This window comes from Dipodomys spectabilis, unplaced genomic scaffold, assembly GCF_019054845.1.
Source record: "Dipodomys spectabilis isolate Male_0828 unplaced genomic scaffold, ASM1905484v1 ptg000297l, whole genome shotgun sequence".
Classification (NCBI taxonomy): Eukaryota; Metazoa; Chordata; class Mammalia; order Rodentia; family Heteromyidae; genus Dipodomys; species Dipodomys spectabilis.
Window position 1 is genome coordinate 14,053,745 of NW_024870974.1, and position 20,398 is coordinate 14,074,142.

Sequence of the window (20,398 nt, forward strand, 5' to 3'; positions counted from 1 at the left end):
CATTTAGGAACACTACTGCTCTTCAATTCATTTAATCAGACAAAATGATGGGAAATTAGGGCATTCCCAAGAGACGTGTGTCCCATTTCTTGTAAATTATGTGCATACTAGCCAAACTCACAAAACAACATGAAAGAAAAAGATTTAATTCAACCACAGGAAGTTTGATTTATTCACAATGCATTCACTAAAAGTGAATTCACCCACCCTGGCTTTTGTTTCTAAGCAATGTCTTTCAGTTTTAAAAGAGATCACTAAAATCAAGAGTAAGGGCTGGGAAGGTGGCTCAGTGGTAGAGCGCTTGCCTTGCATGCTCAAGGCCCTGGGTTCGATTCCTCAGCACCACATAAGAAAAAAGCCGGAAGTGGCGCTATGGCTCAAGTGGTAGAGCGCTAGCCTTGAGCTGAAGAGCTGAGGGACAGTGCCCAGGCCCAGAGTTCAGGCCCCACAACCGGACCCAAAAAAAAAAAAAAAAAAAAAAAATCAAGAGTAATACATTGTCAGACTGTATTTATCCTTCTAAAAGTTAATCTAAATAAGAAAATGTAAGCCTCATGTTATGGTAGTCAAGCATCCCAAACGTTCAGATTTCTCTTTGTCCTGCCCTGAGTAAAGTTTTCATCCTTTGTCTTTTATTAATACAAATTAGAAGTTTCCACAATTTCTAAACATTTCCAAAATGGCAGTCATATGCTGCTAAATAAAAATCATTAACATAGTGAGTAGATATGGAACATTCCATTTTATTATCATGCTACCTCTTTTACTTCACCTTTGTATTATTTATAAATACAATATTGTCACTGGGGAATCTTCCTTGCAAGGATTTCAACCATTTCAACGTATTTCACTTAGTAAGAGGAAATCCAAACTCAACCATCAAAATTCCAGCAAATGCACTACTTAAAATATTTTGGGGTTTTTGTAGACAAAGTGAAATATTCTCATGATTTTTTTTAAAGTTTTTTTTTTTTAATGAGAGAGATAACAAGTTATCTGAGCTTGCTTCCAGAGAGTGGTTCCAACAATCACTTGAAACTGAATCTTGTAATATTATGAGACCATAAACATTTTTTCTTTTGGTAGTACAGATTAAAATCACCAATGCCTTTAACTCAGACTTATAAAAACAAAAATGTGTAGTGTAAACAAAGAAAAATACGTGTGTGTCTTTGCAAGTTTGTGCTCTGCTTATTAACACGGAGAGCTCCATTTTCTTTGGTTTTAGTTTTGCTTAGAAGACTACACAATCGGATGAAAAATCAAATATGTGCATGTTAATAAAAGGTGATACCAGAGTGTTTTTCTCCAGAATATAACTGAGAAAATAGTTATCCCAATAATCTGGGTAGGATTTTATTTTAGTGATATACAATTTTTTTCTGATTTAAAAAGAACTGTTAAGATTAAAACAATGTTTTTGGGGGGAGGTTTTTTGTTTTGTTTTGTTTTGTCGGTTGTGGGGCTTGAACTCTGGGCCTGGGTGCTGTCCCTGAGCTCTTCAGCTAAAGGCGAGCACTCTACCACTTGAGCCATTTCTGGGGGGGGGGGGGGGGGAGTTGTGATGAGATATTATTACTGGGATTTCATCATTTAGCAATAGTTGACAATTACTAACTTAATTTGGGGGGATTTCTTTTTGGCAGAGACTAGACCTCTTCAACATTAAAGTGGATATTCCTTTATACTTATCACACCGTTTTACCCTGACTGGTATTCTTACCACGTCAGAAGGAAGATGGTAAAAAAGCTAGACCACACGTTCCTACAAGCAGAGACTTAGCAGTGGTTCTATCAGATCGACAGAAGGCCTCTAATGGAGGTACTTATTGTAAGTAATTGCAGATTACTTATTGTGGTTGCAAAGTGGCTTTCACTGATGTGTTCCAGTTGCCAAACTATGCTATGCATTTCTCTTCTCAGAACCACTAAGTGTGACAGATGCTGAAACAGAGGCTCAGAGCACAAAGGTGGTAGCTGCTGGTCTGCATCTGGTCTGGGTCTGGCTAACCCACAGGTCTGTGCTCCATGCCATGACTCCACGTTGACGGAGGGAATTTACATCTTGGAAACATTTCCCTCACCTTCTTTTGGTTTGTGGCTGTTGGTTTGGGTCAGTCCTCCATCTTGGTATTGTAGTATCTCACTGGCACTCTTATTCTTAGCTTACCCAGCATTTTGGGGACACTAATGCCCCCAGACTGGTACACCGCTCTTCTCCCTTTCATTCACCCTTACTTGTGTCAATGTGGCTGTGGTGTGCGAGGTATGAGCAGTATACTTCCCAAATGAGTTTCTTTCCTTCTAATTCTTGCCAGATGTTTTCTATAGTTATAGACATCCACCCCACCATTCTTAACTCATCCATCTTAAAAAGCTGACGGCCTGATTTTTGTTGTTGTTATTGTTGTCAGTCGTGGGGCCTGAACTCTGGGCCTGGGCGCTGTCCCTCAGCAATTCAGCTCAAGGCTAGCGCTCTACCACTTGAACCACAGCGCCACTTCCGTCTTTTTCTGCTTATGTGGTGCTGAGAAATGGAACCCAAGGCCTCATGCAAGCAAGGCAAGCACTCTTCCACTGAGCCACCTTCCCAGCCCCAATTATCTGATTTTTTTCAAAGCAGGAAATGTATTTGCAGAGATTCACTTACTGAAAGCCTTCCATGTTTTCCAGCACCGATGCCATTGGAGGAGGGGACAGGGAGTATTATTTGCTCAGTGGTGTTGAAGGCTCTTTGTGTTCGCTGATCTTGTTACCGAACTCAAGGGCAGTAAATCAGTGACAGAAAACAGATAATCTGTCCCATCTAGCAGCTTTCTGGCAGGAAAGGCAAGGCTTGCGGGCACTGGTTGTCAATATATGTCCATACACTTGTTGTTGCTTTTATGATTCGTGGCAGATCTGCTCTGCACAAAACCTGCAATTTCGCGACTATTCACAGAACTCTTACCTTATGACAGGTAGTGTGCAGAGTGGGGACACTGGCAAACAAGAAAAAGGGGCCCACAAACCGCTGAGGCTTTGTGTGGAGAGGGAAAGTACTCCCAATAATTGAGCCCGAGGCAGGTGAGGATGGTTTGGATGGTTTTGCTCTTTCATCTCTCAGAGCTCAACCCCTGAGTAGCTGAGATTGCAGGTGGGCGCGTCAAGGGCGTGGCTACTTTTCAAGTCTTAAATTTAAGCTCATAGAAGTTTTTTAAATCATTTCCTATACACATCCAGTTTCTGACAGACACATCTGACCTCTTCTGTGAAATAAAAATACCTAGCACAAAAAGAGAGCTAGCTTTGATTGGATGGTTTTGGTGGCAGAGCACCAACCTAGCATGTGCAAGGCCCCGAGTTCAAACTCCAGCAGCACAACTAAAGAAAAAAAAGCTGCAGCTTGATGAGAAACAGGAACGCTATAGGCAGAGGATGTCCACTAAAGGAAAAGGAAAGCAAAAGAAAAAGGCTGGAGGTGTGGCTCATGTGCTTGCCCAGTAAATGCAAGGCCTTTAGTTCAACTCCCCAAAGAGGCTGATTTCTAATGACATGGAAAGCATACTACGGAGAGGAGGGAAAGGTGATAGAAAAACCCTCATCATCCACACCCAGATAGGGGTGGGCACATAGGTAAGTGGGAGAGAGCAAGCTGGGAAATGGGCTGGCTGCAGGATGATGAACAGCGCTCACTGGACACAGGATGTGAAGTTCTCCTTCCATCCTCTTCTTTCTTCAGTAATTCAGTTAATTCAGTCTGTTTTCCTCATCCTTTGGGAACTAGGCTTTCTCTGGGGAGAATTAATTTAGATCAAATGGGGAATAGGAGATGTCTGGTCTAACTTCTGAATTGGGGGTTATACGCATGCAGTTATTTCATTTCATGCAGCCAGGCCAACTGTCACTCAGCTAACATACCTTCCACTCATAGCTTACCTGTCAGTGCTCAAATGTAAAGGACTCACTATTGGAAGGAAAAGAAAATTATTTTCTTTGTTGTACCCTTGAAAAGCTTGGATAATGAACAAAGTCTTTGATTGATATTGCACAATTAATTTCACACATAAAGATATTAGTATTTATATTAAAATTATTTGCTGTTTAAAGGTCATGCCTCTGAGTCCTTGTGAAGGGAAATACTGACCTCTACTGTTCAAGTAAGGCATTGCAGGATGTCACCTCGGATGGGGATTTTTTTTTTTTTTAACATTATTGGGGTCCTGGTTTCCATCCCAATCAAATAAAACATAGATTCCTGGAAGTTGGGGTGAGGTGGGATGAGCAAATAAGCACAAATTCAGGTTCCTATATAAATACAAAGTTTTTCTAGATATATGAAATTCAGGAATCCCAAAAGTAGATGAGATGTTCATTTTTCTAAGATGAATTTCATGAGGATGACATAATTTCATAAATTCAAGAGTGTTCTTAAAAATAACAAGGTCTAGGGAAGTATATATCAATCATTAGAATATTTTTATGAATCAGAGTTTATAAAGGAAATGTTCATAGAATGAGTAAATATTTACCAAGTTAATAGATCAACCAGTTATTATTCTACATAAGTATGTCAGGGTTTTGCTTTTATTTCTATAGCTTGTCATCTTTAATCATGTACTCTTCTATAGTTATATCACTAAGCAATGATTTAATTCCCTAGATATGTGTTTTAATAATGATGTCATTCTTTTGCAAGGTTTATCATCATTGACTGCTTTTCTTATGTTTGAGTGTGTGTGTGTGTGTGTGCGAGTGTGTGTGTGCGTGTGTGTGTGTGTGTGTGAGAGAGAGAGAGAGAGAGATACTTGAGCTTGAACTCAGGGCCTTGTGGTCTCTCACTTGTTTTTTCATTGACAAGGTGCTCTGTCCTTTGAGACAAGCCTCCATTTCCAGTTTTTTAATGTTTAATTGGAAATGAAAGAGTCTCCTGGATTTGTCTGCCTGTGCTGGCTTTGAATTACGATTGTAAGATCTCAGCCTCCTGAGCATATAGAAGCGAGTGACCAGTGGTGTCCAGTATCATTGGTCATGTTTATAGGGAAAAAGTTCTTTAAGCCAAAGTCACAGTTCAGAAATGACTGTATTTCCAGTGAAAACATAACCTTCCTGTCTTTAATAAAAACCACTGGATTTCTAAATAGGATGATTGCCTTACATCAGAATGTCTGTTAGATATTTTCCCCACTATATGCTGTGTGCTTTTGGGACAGGGTCAGTGAAACTAATTGTAGCTAAGGGAGGGGCAGGACCCATTACGTGTTTCCCTTTTACAGCCAAGGCCGACCTTACTTCTGGGGGAGAAGCCTCAGATCTCAGCCTCCCGAGTGGCTGGGATTACAGGTGTGAGCCCATGGCGCTCAGCCTTTAGAAAAGAAAGGAAGAAACATCCGGGCATCACTGATCACAAGCGGCGGATTACTGCCTGGGTAGAAAACAAAACGCTACCAATCACCAAAAGACTCGAAGCCAAAGCAGCTATTTCCTCCACTGGCGGTGAAAAGCTCCTCACCTGGCCTGGTTGACAGCAGAGCTCGAAGCTCCGCCCCTAGGGGGCGGCCCCCGGAGAGGAAGACCCGCCCCTTGACCCTGAGGTGGTTGAAGGCCCGCCTCTTTACCCTACGGGCGGCCGCCGAGAGGCTTGTGCGCGCGCGCGTGCGCGGGCTACGTCATATCCGGCGGCCTCCAACTCTGAAGGGGCTGCGCCGCGGAGGCCGCGGTCCGCGCGTCGGGGGTCGGCGTGTCCGGGCGGCTGTCGGGGTGGGCGGCACGGCGGCACCATGGTCGAGGTAGGCGGACGCCTGGGCGCCCCGGACTCGCGTCTCTGCGGGCTGGTTGTGTTGGCTCGCGGGTGGAGAGCGCGGAAGGGGCTGCGGGCCGGGGCCCGGTGGTCTCGGGGTGGAAGCGGGCCAGGCTGCGAGCCCGAGGCCCCGGATCTGAGCCGGGCCGTGGGGGGGGCTGGGGGTCTGCCCCGGGGGGAGGGGTGGGACCGGGGCCGGGGTCTGACAGGCGGCCGGGCCCTGGGCTCTTCTGTCCAGCGCCCACGGCGCCCTCAGTTCATCGCCGCCCCAGGAAAGGCCGCCGCGCGGGCGCCTTTGCATCTTGCCCTGGCTCGTGGCCGTCTTTCTGTCCAGCAGGCCTAGCTCGCCCTGGCCCAGGTGTTGCTCGGGTGCGTGCACCCCGCCCCAGATCCACAGCAGTCCCCACCATGTTTTTGTTTGTTTCTGATTGACATCCTCTTTTGCGTCGCCTGGCGCGTGAGCTTCGTCGCTTCCATTTCTGCTCTATAATTTGTTTTTTGTAAGATGGCCTTAATTTTGTTACCTAAAAACCTTTTTTTTGGGGTGGGGGCCCTCTGTAAGACATGAACGTGGAAGGCTCGAAAGACCTTTTCTAATCTGGCTGCCTTTGGAAGCTTCATCTGACAATCCAGCCTTCCCTGTCATCCAGGAGACGACCGTGCTGCGTTTCTGGCTGTAGCTCAGTTGCTGGACACTTAGGGGTCTGACATTTCCCCCTGCTGGAATTGTTCTTGCCTTTAGCCTCTGAAGGGCGTTCTCAGCTTCAATACCTCAGAGAGATGATTCGTGATTATATTTAGTTTTCCTTCTCTACCTCAGCCTCTGGCGTTTCTTCATTGCGCTTCCCAAAATGTGAAATTATTTTGCTTATTTTTGTCTCTTGCCCCCTAAGCACAGAGCTCACGACAGCCTTTTTATTATTCTCTTGTTAGCTCCTAGCACAGTACCTGCTGGACATACAGAATAACGACAATGATCACTGAATAACATACATATATCCCAGGCACTACTCAGTCGCTATGCCTAGTGCCCTGGCCAAGAAGGAGCTCTTTTCTCTAAACTTGACTGCTTTTGTGCACTACAAGTGGCTGTGACGAGTATTATAAAGCTTTTTACTCTTTTAAACATGTAAAGTGTGTAACTAGTTTGGTTCTTGTTTTTTTTTTTTTTTTTTTAACTGTATTTTTTGGTCTCTACATTTTTGGTACTGGTGCTCAAATCCAGTACGTTGCACTTCTAGGCAAGCGCTTTGCCACTGAGTTACATCCCAGCCTACTTTTTGTTGTTGTTGTTGATCATGGAGCTTGAACTCTGGGCCTCGGTGCTGACCCTCAGCTCTTCTGCTCAAGGCTAGTGCTTTGCCACTTGAGCCACAGTGCCACTTCCTGTTTTTGTTTTTTGGTCGGTGGTGGGGCTTGAACTCTGGGCCTGAGTGCTGTCCCTCAGCTCTTCAGCTCAAGGTTAACACTTTACCACTTGAGCTACAGCTCCACTTCCGGTTTTCTGGTGGTTTATTGGAGATGAGAGGTTCACGGACTTTCCTTTGAACCTCAATCCTCAGATCTCAGCCTTCTGAGTAGCTAGGATTATAGGCATGAGCCACCAGTGCCCAGCAAAGACTCAATTTCTCTTTCTTTCTTTCTTTCTTTCTTTCTTTCTTTCTTTCTTTCTTTCTTTCTTTCTTTCTTTCTTTCTTTCTTTCTTTCTTTCTTTCTTTCTTTATCTATCTATTTTTGCCAGTCCTGGGCCTGAACTCAGGGCCTGGGCCCTGTTTCTGAGCTTCTTTTGCTCCAGGCTAGCACTCTACCACTTGAGCCACAGTGCCACTTATGGCTTTTTCTGTATCTATGGCTCTGAGGAATCGAACCCAGGGCTTCATGCATGAGAGGCATATTCCCCAGTTCTAGTTTGGTTTAAATATAGGTTGTCATATGGGTGATTGGTATCTAGACGTATAATTACACTCTCTTTTTAGGAGGTTCAGAAGCATTCTGTGCACACTCTTGTGTTCAGATCATTGAAGAGGACCCATGACATGTTTGTAGCTGATAATGGGAAACCTGTGCCTTTGGATGAAGAGAGGTGGGTGGAGTTCTTGTTCAGTTACTAAAGTATTTTCTAATATATAGACAAGAGAGGGGAAAGGGAGCTGTCAAAGGTCTAAAAAGTAAAACTAACATGGAGAGGTTATCTGTTCAGTGACAGGCAGCATTCTGACACAATTTAAATTGGTTTAACTTTTTTTTGGGGGGGGTGGGGCTTTACCTTTTACAACAAAAATCCATTTGATCACATTTAACAAATACTCAATAAATGAGTCCCTTGTGGGTGTTTTATTTTATCCGCAATCCCTTTGGATTGTCAGCTTCTCACTGTTCTCAGGGCCTTGCTGAGTTTATATTGTAACCTGGCCAGTACTTCCACTCCCATCTTTTCTTGTCAGTATGACAAAGATTTTTGAGTGATAGCACATTTTGGTTCATATCTCCAGTTTCCACCTAGGAATGCATTTATGTGCAGTGTTCCTTCTTTGTCTTTAAACATTATTTTACTTAATTAATTTTCTTACTTCATCAAAGAAGCCTGTATATTTATAACATTGTTTTTGTTGCCTAAAACCTTTTTTGGGCCCTATGTTACTAGGGCATAAATCTGGAAAGCTTGAAAGATCTTTCCTAATCTGACCCCAAAGGTGGATTTCTCTTAAAAGTAAAATGAGTGCATTTCTTTTTTAAAATATTGAACTAATTAAGTAGTTTGATTAGTTTAACAACCCTTTCTATAAATACACATCTATTAGAGGTTGCTATAAATTAATACTTTGTATGTTTAGACATTTAAACATATTGAATATAAACATGTTGCATGTATTGACTGAAGCTTTTTTTTTTGGTTGGTCGTGGGGCTTGAACTCTGGGCCTGGGCACTGTCACTCAGCTCTTCAGCTCAAGGCGAGCGCTCTACTGCTTGAGCCACAGCGTCACTTCCAGTTTTCTAGTGGTTTATTGGAGATAAGAGTCTCACAGACTTTCCTGCCTGGGCTGGCTTTGAACCGAAATCCTTAGATCTCAGCCTCCTGAGTAGCTAGGATTACAGGCATGAGCCACCAGTGCCCGACTTGACTGAAGCTTTTTAAAGGATATATTAGTTAAGTTTTTTGAATCAGTTGGATTCTTGAGAACTCATCATGAAATGCATTGCATTTAGGTTTAATGAATGTTATATGCTGGATTGTAAGCCAAAGTAAAGATGGTGTGGAAATGCACTTGGCAATTTTTGATTCTTTTGTGGGGGGGGGGTCCGGTTGTGGGGCCTGAACTCTGGGCCTGGGTGCTGTCCCTTAGCTCTTCAGTTCAAGGCTAGCGCTCTACCACTTGAGCCACAGTGCCACTTCCAGCTTTTTTTCTTTTTGCTTATGTGGTGCTGAGGAATCGAACCCAGGGCCTCATGCATGCAAGGCAAGCGCTCTGCCACTGAGCCACCTTCCCAGCCCAAATTTTTGATTCTTTAAAATACTTAGAATCCTACTAGAAGATTTTTATGCATGATGGAGATTACTTAAATGATTTAAGTACTTTTTACTTGGCTATCTGTAAATATTTGCATTGGTAAATATATTTGAAGTTACATTTTATGTTTATAATCTTTCAATAGTCACAAGCGAAAAATGGCAATCAAACTCCGTAATGAGTACGGTCCTGTGTTACATATGCCTACTTCAAAAGAGAATCTTAAAGAGAAGGGTGCTCAGAATGCAGCGGATTCCTATGGACATAAGCAGTATCCTGCCAATCAAGGTGCGTCAGGGCTTGATTGAGTGCATTTTTAAAGTGCCTTATTAGTGCCTCTCCTTGAAGGTCTAGTTGTAATACAATATTTTGTGGCTGTACTAGTATTATAATAGAAGTTTTGACTTAGTCATGAGAGTAGTAACTGAGGTTGTTAGAGTATGGAATTTTTCTTATAGAAAATAAAAGTATTACAGTGTAAAGCTGGCCGAAATTTCTTACTGTGTGAAGGACCTAGTTGAGATTAAGAGAGAAATTTAGAGAATAATTCTACCCTCTTTCAGTCTATCATGGTTATAATTCAGAAAGATGAAAGTCAGTTACTGACATTGTAACAAATCAAGAGAATCCATGATTCCACTTGAATCTGTTTACTTAGAAGAAAACCAGAGTGGATTATCATTTGATAGGAAGACCTTTACATACCATTACAATATACGAAGGAGTGAGCTTGCTAAAACCCCTCACAGGGAGTGAGCAGGGGAATGGCTGAGCTGTTTCGGAGGCCAAAACAAAAATGATCAACTTGGCTCTGAGGCCTGAGATTCTGAACCCAGGAGATCCAGGAAACAGTTAAAAGGGTTGATACATTTAAAAAGAGGGTGCTGTAATGTAAGGTAAATGCAGCTAATGTACTTATATTTTGCTTTTTATGTTTTTGTAGGACAAGAAGTCGAATATTTGGTGACAGGTACACATCCTTATCCACCAGGACCTGGTAAGTGAACTGTTACCTTTTAGAAATGTCTTATTCTATCTTGGTAGGCATTGTGCTGGAGATTCAAAGATGATAGACTGTGCCAGGCCTACACAGGTTGATTATGTGGTAGTTTGGATATATATGTGAGTATCTAAACTCTTAAGAATGGTGGAATTGTTAGTGTAGAAGCAGGTCTAATTGAAATGTGCTCTGTGTGTCTGTGTGGGTGCGTGTGCATGTGTGCATACGCACGTGCGCCCACACACCTGTGGGGTTGTGTGGCCAGGTTGGCATACAAATGGTACATCTGGAACAACAGAGTGAAGGACAAAGGGTTAGTATTTATAGAAACTACTGGAGAATTGGGTGCTTATAATATCCATCCTTGGAAGCATCCTGTTAGTACTTGAGTAACTTCTTCGTTTTTGCTTTTGATCTTGTGTCAATTTAATCATAATTTGACTTTATTATCTTGGCCTGCTTTAACTATACTGTTCATGATCAGATCAAACTGAAGTTATGTGTTTTGAATAGCATTGCGGGTGGAAGGGTAGAACTGGCCTAGCTGGGAGAAGCAGTGTTGGTGAGGCAGCTGTGGGGCTGACGGTGGCTCTAGCTGCAAGACAGGTGCAGCTGCCGTGGCTTGTTTAAGTGCAGAATTTAAGATGAGCCTATACAAATGGACAAGTGGCTGGAGTAGCTGTGCAAAACTGAATGTTTCTGCCAGAAAGATATGCTGAAAAAGTACAAGCATGGAGAACTTTGGTCTGATTGACAGTCACCTTGGCATCTGTCCCATCTGTTTCCTTGCGGTAGTGGCTTTGAATTGGGATTATATGCGCACTTTCCAAGAGTCTAAGCCAGTTCTTGCTTTGTACAGCATACCTTATTTTGCAGTAATGCAGATGTGCCCATCTATACCTCCTATGAGGAGAAAAGCATCTTTCCTGTGGCCCACAGGAAAGTAGATCCACCCACAGGGGTGGATCCTGATGCTCTTTGACAGCTATCATCCAGTCTTAAAAGGCTCAGTGACTGCCAGCCTCTGGTGGCTCAAACCTGTGATCCTAGGTACTCAGGTGGCTGAGATCTAAAGATCATGGTTCAAAGCAGCCCAAGCAGGAGAGGCTGTGAGACTTATTTCCAAAGAGCTCAAGAACAGTGTCCAGACCCTGAGTTTAAGCCCCACAAACAACAACAACAACAAAAGGCTCAGTGACAGATAATCCTGGAACTGGCCTTCATCAGTGAGAGACCAAAGCAGCTACAGGAAGCTGAGTCCACCAAGTCCTGTTTTTAACCACAGCGAGTATTGGTCATGAGTGTATATGGACCTCAAATTCCAGGTGCTACCACAGTCTTGTCACAGAAAGAAAAATAGTCAATAAAAGCAGACCCATGCTCAGTTACTGAGTGGGATTGGGAGAAGAGACAAAACCTAAAATGTATAAAGTAAGAAATGTTAAAGATGTGGTTTATCCTGAAAATTCAGTGCATTCTAGAGGAATAGAATATTTTGCACAGATATAAGTTGTATCTCTGGCATCTGATGGTACGTAGCTTCCTTGGGTGGTTGACTTGTTTTTGATTTGCTTTTCTAGAAAAGATGTTTTGCTAAAAGTCATACACTTTTTCCTTTATACCCAGTAGTGCTTTATATAGTATAGCTCTATGCCATGCAACATTTGAGTATATATAGTATAGCTCTACGCCATGCAACATTTGAGTAAGAATTGTTAGCCTCTTGCCAACTTGGTGTTAATTTCTGCTTCAACATGTTTGCTTGGTGGATTCAAGATAAAATTTATGCTGGGCACTAGTGGCTGTAATCTTAGCTACTCAGGAGGCTGAGATTTGAGGATCCCAGTTCAAAGCTGGCCCAAGCAGCAAAGTCCGTGAGACTTTATCTCCAGTTAACCACCAGAAAATCAGAAGTGGTGCTGTAGCTCAAATGGTAGAGTGCTCACTTGAGCTGAAGAGTTGAGGGCCAGCACCAGGCCCAGAGTTCAAGCCCCATGACTGACAAAAAAAGATAAAACTTAATGTATATGACTGTTTTTCTTTACATACAATTGTTGTTGATGTATATACGTTTGACTTGGGAGAACTATTTTTTCAAAACAGCTTTATAATTTGTTTCACATAGATTCTACATATTATATCTTATGCTTTTAACCAGCTGGCACTTTCAGTTGTATGTTGTCTATGTTTGCCACTAATACAATACTGTTGACTTGTTTGCACCCTTCATTAACTGCCATTTTCTAACATTTTTTCAATAAAAGGAGAGAAAATGAAAAAATAGTAGAAACAAAGACAAAACATAAGATTACTATAATAAGACTGCCTGGAAATAGCCATCTATGTGTTTTCATCTCCTTAATGAGAGGATGGGTAGCTACTAAAAGCAGCTAATGCTATTTTCCCAGGGGTTGCTCTGACAGCTGACACTAAGATCCAAAGAATGCCAAGTGAATCCGCTGCGCAGTCCTTAGCTGTGGCCTTGCCTTCTTCCCAGGCCAGGTATGGAGCTTTATACGTATGATCATGAAAACCTTGAAAGTATAGTTCACCATTTTTACTTTCTTTAGTTTTAAATTGGTTGCTTTATAATTGTATTATGTATTTTCCTTTATCAAGATTTATAAAAATTTACAATGGCTGGGCTGTGGAGATTTATACTTATAATTCTAGCTTCTTAGGAGACTGAGATCTGAATATCACAGTTCAAAGCCAGACTAGGCAGAAAGACTCTTATACTCAACCAGCAAAAAGCCAGAAATGAAGGTGTAGCTAAAGTGGTTGAGTGAAAAAAACAGTCAAGAGCACATGGCCCTGAATTAAAGCTCTAGTACTGGCATGTGTACATACATTTAAAAAGATTTTATGGAATATATGATTAGAGGCTTTAACTATGATAATGATGATAATTTTCTTTTCAGGGTTGATGCAAATCGTACTGCACCTGGGGCCTCTGACCGTTCACAGCCTACAGTGATGAATTCAGTAAGTATCAAACCCCAGAAATGATGTCTGTTCTTAATTCCCAGAATATTAGACATCTTTTTATTTAAAAAACAAGAACAAAAGAAACACAAAAAATAAATTTCTGATTAGCAATCTTAGATTCTTTTTTTTAGTGTGAAAATATTTTAACAACTGCCTTTGAATTAATGTGAAACATTCAATATGACGCTTCAATTGTAATGTGATCTATCTCCTATCTAGATGCTTATGGAGTCTGGCAGTACCAAGAACTCTGCACTGATGGCTAAAAAAGCCCCTACGATGCCCAAGCCCCAGTGGCACCCACCATGGAAACTCTACAGGGTGAGCAGACCTGCATTTATTCTTCTGCAGCAAACATGGTGGCTTTCCACTTCACAAGTCTGTCCACTCTGCCTTTTCTTATGCAGGTCATCAGTGGGCATCTTGGCTGGGTTCGATGTATTGCTGTGGAGCCTGGAAATCAGTGGTTCGTCACTGGATCTGCTGACAGAACTATAAAGGTAAGATGCTGTGTAAATGTGTGTCTTTTAAAAATCCTTCTTAATATAATATTAATCATTCTTTGTGCCATCAAACTTTTTCCTCAGCATTGTGTTAAAGGCAGAGTCTTGTGAAAAATGCAGTTTTTTTTTTAAAGATTACAAAACAGAATTTAGCTATTCTATAACCTGTTTTCCTGTTTTTCAACATCAAAGTTTTTTGTTTTTGTTTTGTCAGTCCTGGGGCTGGAACTCAAGGCTTGGGCACTGTCCCTGAGCTTCTTTTTGCTCAAGGCTAGCACTCTACCACTTGAGCCACAGCACCAGTTCTAGCTTTTCCTGTTAATATGGTACTGAGGGATCGAATCCAGGGCTTCATGCATGCTAGGCAAGCACTCTACCACTAAGCCAGTCCAAACAGCAAAGTTTTTAGTTTGATGATTTTTCTTATTTCAAGTATTGCTATGTTAGTCCTTGTGTCTATGGCTTTTTCTTTATTTTATCTTGTTATACTAGATTGTCATAAATGGTACTGTTGAGTCAAATAGTTTTGTACCCAAAGTACAAACTACTTTAAAAAAAAAAGAGTGACACAGACATTGTGTTGAAAATGAACTTATACAGTTGTGGGAGAGGGGAGTCAGGAGGGGAAAAACTGGGAGACACTGTTCAAAAAACAATGTACTCATTATCTGACCTATGTAACTGTAACCCCTCTGTACATCACCTTTACAATAAAGATAAATTTTTAAAAAGTGAGTGAATTGTTAGTCGTAGTGTATTTGAGAGGATCCTTTTCAGTGCATTGACTTTGTAGCCCTTTAGAAGTAATCTTCTGAGAATACAAGCAAAAGCAGGTTATTTCATTTTCTAAACTGTTCATTCATATAGAATTTCTAGGGAGGACAAAGTTTTTTACATCTTTGTTTGCTATGTATAGGACACTTCTTAGTTGCTGATGTTGGTGAATTTAAATTTTTTATTTTATTTTATTTTGGGTCCGGTCGTGGTTCCTGAACTCTGGGCTTGGGCGCTGTCCCTCAGCTCTTCAGCTCAAGGCTAGTGCTCTACCACTTGAGCCACAGCGCCACTTCCGGCTTTTTGCTTATATGGTGCTGAGGAATCGAACCCAGGGCCTCATGCATGCAAGGCAAGCACTCTATCACTGAGCCACTTTCACAGTCCTGTGAATTTAAATTTTTATTATGGCCTTTCATTATTAGCAGTATTAACTCTGTGATGTATCATAAATTATTTTCTATTTGAGCATTCCTTTTTATTAGTCCTCCCCACTTTTATTTTGTCTAGAGTTATTGTTGACATTTTATACTTGTAATTTTTTTTTTTTTTGGTGCTAGGATTGGAATTTAGGGGCACATTTGTGCTAGGCATATATATGCTCCAGCCCTTTTATTCTGGTTATTTTTTGAGATAAGGTCTCTCTTTTTGCTTGGGTCTGCCTGGACCCCAACTCTCCTATATATGCTTCCCTTTGAAGCTAGGGTGCAGAGTGCTTGCCATCACATCTAGCTTTTCTGTAGAGATGGACGGTCTCATGATATTTTTGCCTGGGCTGGCCTGGAAGCATGAGCCTCCTCCCAAGCCCCGGCTCCTGCACAGCTGGGATAACAGTTGTGCACCACTGCATCCAGCAGTTGGCGTTGAGGTGTGGTCTTGCAAACTTTTTGCCCAGGTTGGCCTCAAACTATTAATCTTCCCCATCTCAACATCCCAAGTAGCTGAGATAACAGACATTAACCACTACAGCAGGCCTGTTTGTTTGTTTGTTTTTTTTAAACAACTTAATTTTCATACCAAGATTATAAAATTTTGCTCTGTGGTGACCAGCAAAAATAATAAATACTCTTCGTTTGCAGATCTGGGACTTGGCTAGTGGCAAACTGAAGCTGTCATTGACTGGGCACATCAGCACAGTGCGGGGTGTGATAGTGAGCACCCGGAGCCCTTATCTCTTCTCTTGTGGAGAAGACAAGCAAGTCAAATGCTGGGACCTTGAATATAATAAGGTAAGCTTGGATTGGAGGCCCAAAGACAGTACCAGCCACTGTCTGTCTTTCTAATTTTCAAGGTTATAACTTTCCTGATTCATCTCCAGGTTATCCGGCACTATCACGGGCACCTGAGTGCAGTGTATGGCTTAGATTTGCACCCGACAATTGACGTGCTGGTCACCTGTAGTCGAGACTCAACGGCTCGGGTAGGCAGAACGGAGCTGTGCGTATCGTGTTGTATCTTGTGCACATATTTGGTGTATTCAAGTCTTACACTGTTTGCTAGAGTTCTGAGAATAGTTGCTTGAGTTCCAATTATCCTACTCCCTCAGCCTCTTGATATGTAGTCTTTCCCACGTAATCTTCGGTTCCACGTGCTCTGCATTGTGGCAGTCTCATGTTCCAGTGTGTCACAGCAGTTGTCCACAAGCTCTGGTATGCAGCAGTCCCATAATAGTCACTAGACTTGCATTACCCTGACCTTTTTGCTTATTTTAGTTTTGACAGCTGTCTCCTGTCTATATTCTCTGTAGTGCCAAGGTCCTTAGCTTTCACTTATGCACTTTCTTCACTCTGTTCAGACACAGTTGTTTAGTAAATTTCCAGTTACTTGCCTGAGATAGGAATATGTTCTTTTTGACAATATGTCTGTCGTATTTTTTAGATTTGGGATGTGAGAACGAAAGCGAGTGTACACACATTATCTGGTCATACCAATGCAGTGGCTACAGTGAGGTGTCAGGCTGCAGAACCCCAAATTATTACTGGTATGGTTCATATGTTATCGCTTGTACCCCATTCATATCAGGATGCATTGTAGTTGTACATAGACTTTCTGTACTCACTTTAACTTGGCTTGGTATTGTGTTCATAGTGTTTCCTGTACTCTGACATATTTCAGTCATGGCCATTTGAAGCTAATTGTTAATAAGATTTCATCTGATCATACTACCCATACTTTTTACATGTCATAGAATACGTCAATCATGGTATCTTGTAATGCCTGTCTAGAAAACTTTTGTCAGATGCAATTAAGTATAACTATTAATCTGGAAAATTAAAGTTAGACAAAATATTCTGAGATCAATAACTTTTTGAACTGATCAGAATGTTAACTTTTAAAAAAATGGATCCTAAAGACTACAAAATCATTTGGTCCATTAACTTAAAAATCATGCATTTTTCTTTTCCTCTCCACTTGGGAATAAAATCATGTATTTGTTATGTTATTCACGTTAGTACTAGCTGTTCATTTAACAATGACTTAAACATTTTATTGCATTCTTAAAATCTGAATTTTTAAATGCTTTTAAGCATTGCACTCTTTGGAACTTCAAGGAAATAGGGGAGGTGATAGGGCCTCCCTCTGTTTACTATATGTGTATGGTATCTAGAATGCTTCATATTTTATTGTATCTAATTTATACACTCTTTTTTCCTGGCCTGCCTTTGTGCTTTGTGTATGTTTCTGTGTTTCTGTGTGTATGTGTGTGTATTTTCATTACAGGAAGCCATGACACCACAATACGATTGTGGGATCTGGTGGCTGGCAAGACAAGAGTGACATTAACAAACCATAAGAAATCAGTGAGGGCTGTGGTTTTACACCCACGACAGTAAGTTTTGCTGTTCTCATCTTCCTTAAGTCTTAGCACTGTATTAGCTGTGTTGGCATTTAGTTAGCTATTGTCATTTTTATTTCTTTAATTTTTTGTATGCTACTGTTTCATGTTATGGCCAGCGTAATATTACAAAGCCTTCTAGGTAGTGACAAATAATGCTCAGGAAGATTTGATTGAAGTCATGGTCAAAAGCTGCATGTTAAGATAGAAGTAACAGGACTGGGCAGGATTTTTATGTCATAGAGTACAGTATCCTGTGGTGTCTGAGACATGCATAGAGTGGTCCTTAGGGGATGTTAATATATGTAGGGAGGAAAGACGTAAAAATAACATTGTAGTGAAGGCATGTAGAAAAGCGGGGCATAGCTTCCCAGCCTATTGTTTATCAGATCAGATCCTACCTGACACATTCTTCTTTCTTTCCTCTCCTCCCTCTTGCTTTTCCTCTTCCTTTGTCCCTCCTCCTTCCTTTTCCCAGTCTTCTTCACTCCCCTCTCCCTTTTTTTTCCCTTCTTCCCTCTATCTTCTCCTTTCTCTCCTTTTCTCCAAAATTGTTGCCTACTCATTTGCCGTTTATTCAGATTTGTCATTTTGCATCTTGATGGTTCTTAACTCAGTGTGAAACATTGGGAAAATGAGTAGAAGTTCAAAGTCTGATTTCGTTTGGAACAAACATGTTGGTGTTAAGCTTTGCTGAAACAACAACAGTGATGACACGTGGCAAATACAACTTTCAGCACTACAGAACTCACCTTTTATTTGACTTAAACCATTATTAATTATTTCTTATTTATTTCAGTTACACATTTGCATCTGGTTCTCCAGATAATATAAAGCAGTGGAAATTCCCTGATGGAAGTTTTATCCAAAATCTTTCTGGTCATAATGCCATTATTAACACATTGACTGTAAATTCTGATGGAGTGCTTGTATCTGGAGGTAAAATGAGATTTTTATGATAAATGTGTTTATTTTTGTTTCTGTTAGTAAATAAGCAGACGTTTATAAAGTTTCTAAGCTGTCACCCGTGACTACATGAATAGGTCACACTGCTGAGACACGTTCTTCCATACCAACAACACATATAGCGGCATAGTTTATATTTTAGCCCTCTTGGTTCCCATGTGATAAATCTAATTTAGAGAATTGCCCAGTTTGGTTGGGGCTTCTGAAACTAAGTGTTAAGTTTGAGTGCCTGTGTCTTTGTGTCTGTACTTGTTACTGATACGGTGTTTAAGCTAATGGTCAGGCCTACACGGGTGTCAAGCTGTCCTGTGGAAGGCCTAACATGTGTCCACTTCTTTCCCTTTAAGCTGACAATGGCACTATGCATCTTTGGGATTGGAGAACAGGCTACAATTTCCAGAGAGTCCATGCAGCTGTGCAGCCTGGCTCATTGGACAGTGAATCAGGAATATTTGCTTGTGCTTTTGACCAATCAGAAAGTCGATTACTGACAGCAGAAGCTGATAAAACCATTAAAGTGTACAGAGAAGATGAAACAGCGGTAAGTTCTCTGATTTCACAAGTACTTTAAGGTAAAATATCAGCCTTGCCAATATGGAAAGGATCTTCTCATTTAATTACAAGAAATAAAGTACTCCTTTCCTATTTGGTAGTACTGAGATTGGTAATTCAGGGCCTTGTGCTTGCCAGGCAGGCTGTCCACCACTTGAGCCATGCCTCCAGTCCTTTTTACTCTGCTTAATGTTAAAATAGGGTCTCACATTTATGCCTGAGACAATATTTGTCATCTTTTTTGTGGTTGTTGTTGTTGGTCATGGGGCCTGAACTCTGGGCCTGGGTGCTGTCCCTCAGCTCTTCAGCTCAAAGCTAACATTCTACCACTAGAGCCACAGCGCCACTTCCGGCTTTTTCTGCTTATGTGGTGCTGAGGAATCAAACCCAGGGCCTCATGCATGCAAGGCAAGCGCTCTACCACTGAGCCACCTTCCCAGCCCCAGTATTTGTCATTTTGAACAGTATCTTTCTCTAGGTTTCTATATTGATCTCAGTGATGCCAGCAAACTTTTAGCTTTTATTTTATTCTCACTTTCCTTATTGTAGTTACTGGGAAAATGGTGCAGTGCAACAACAAAGAATAAATTTCTATGCAAATTAGTTCTAGAATTGCACTTAAGTGGTATCATAATATCTAAGCAGAAATTGTATTTTGCATGATAAACTGTGAAGTGAACTTGGAATGAACCCATGCAGCTTTTGTTAGGCTTGGATGTCATGATCTGTCCGCTGTCTGAACATTATTAGACCTGATAAGTAATATAATTTAGGATTGATACTTGGTTAAAATGGAAGCCAACTAATAGGAAACAGGCTAATAATACTTCATTTCGCTTTTCTGTTTTCAGACCGAAGAAACCCATCCAGTCAACTGGAAACCAGAGATTATCAAGCGAAAGAGATTTTAGTGTGACATTGTATACAGGATGGTTCCTTTTTCTTTTTTTTTAAGCTTGGCATTGATGAGAATATCCAGTCATTTTGTGTTGTGGCTAGGAATATGAAACTGAAACTCAACTTGCTAGAATCGTGGCTGCTTTTTGTTGTACAATAAACTGTCCCTGCCCCCACTGTGTTTTTATTTCTGAAATAAACGATTTGTAACCTTAGTAAGATGTGGATTTCACGTATGCAGGTTTATTGAACACATACGTGTGTGTGTGTGTGTGTGTGTGTGTGTGTCTGTGTGTCTGTGTGTCTGTGTGTGTGTGTGTTGGTCTGAGGCTTGAGCTCAGAGCCTGTACTCTCGCTCAGCTTTCTTATTGTTAGTCCCCTTATCACTTGAGCCACACCTCCAGTCTGGCGTTTTGTTGGTTAATTGGAGATGTAATGGCAAGGACTTTTCTACCTGCACTGCCTTCAAACTGTGATCTTCTAAATCTGAGCCTCCTGAATAGGCAGGATTACAGATGAGCTACAGACGCTAGCGTGAACATAACTATTCTAAAGACAGAATATTTTGACACTCATTGGAAAAATCCCCTTTT

General features: G+C 41.3%; 1 protein-coding gene across 1 annotated transcript; it reads left to right on the forward strand.

The window, feature by feature from the left end:
• The first annotated feature begins 5,681 nt into the window (after positions 1 to 5,681).
• On the forward strand, positions 5,682 to 20,020 carry Plrg1 (pleiotropic regulator 1). Its single transcript, XM_042701699.1, has 15 exons — positions 5,682 to 5,768; positions 7,756 to 7,862; positions 9,435 to 9,577; positions 10,233 to 10,286; positions 12,698 to 12,791; positions 13,211 to 13,274; positions 13,497 to 13,598; positions 13,685 to 13,777; positions 15,634 to 15,783; positions 15,873 to 15,974; positions 16,433 to 16,535; positions 17,276 to 17,384; positions 18,190 to 18,329; positions 18,704 to 18,897; positions 19,760 to 20,020. Exons 1-15 carry the CDS (start codon positions 5,760 to 5,762, stop codon positions 19,817 to 19,819), a joined length of 1,524 nt encoding a protein of 507 aa, XP_042557633.1. The 5' UTR covers positions 5,682 to 5,759; the 3' UTR covers positions 19,820 to 20,020.
• The last annotated feature ends 378 nt before the right edge of the window (positions 20,021 to 20,398 follow it).

Bases quoted from the DNA above. Each gene is read 5' to 3' on its own strand.
- Plrg1 (XM_042701699.1), top strand. The intron at 12,792-13,210 runs GTATGGAGCTTT...TTTTCTTTTCAG, and splicing joins TTGCCTTCTTCCCAGGCCAG to GGTTGATGCAAATCGTACTG. The intron at 15,784-15,872 runs GTAAGCTTGGAT...ATTCATCTCCAG, and splicing joins GGGACCTTGAATATAATAAG to GTTATCCGGCACTATCACGG.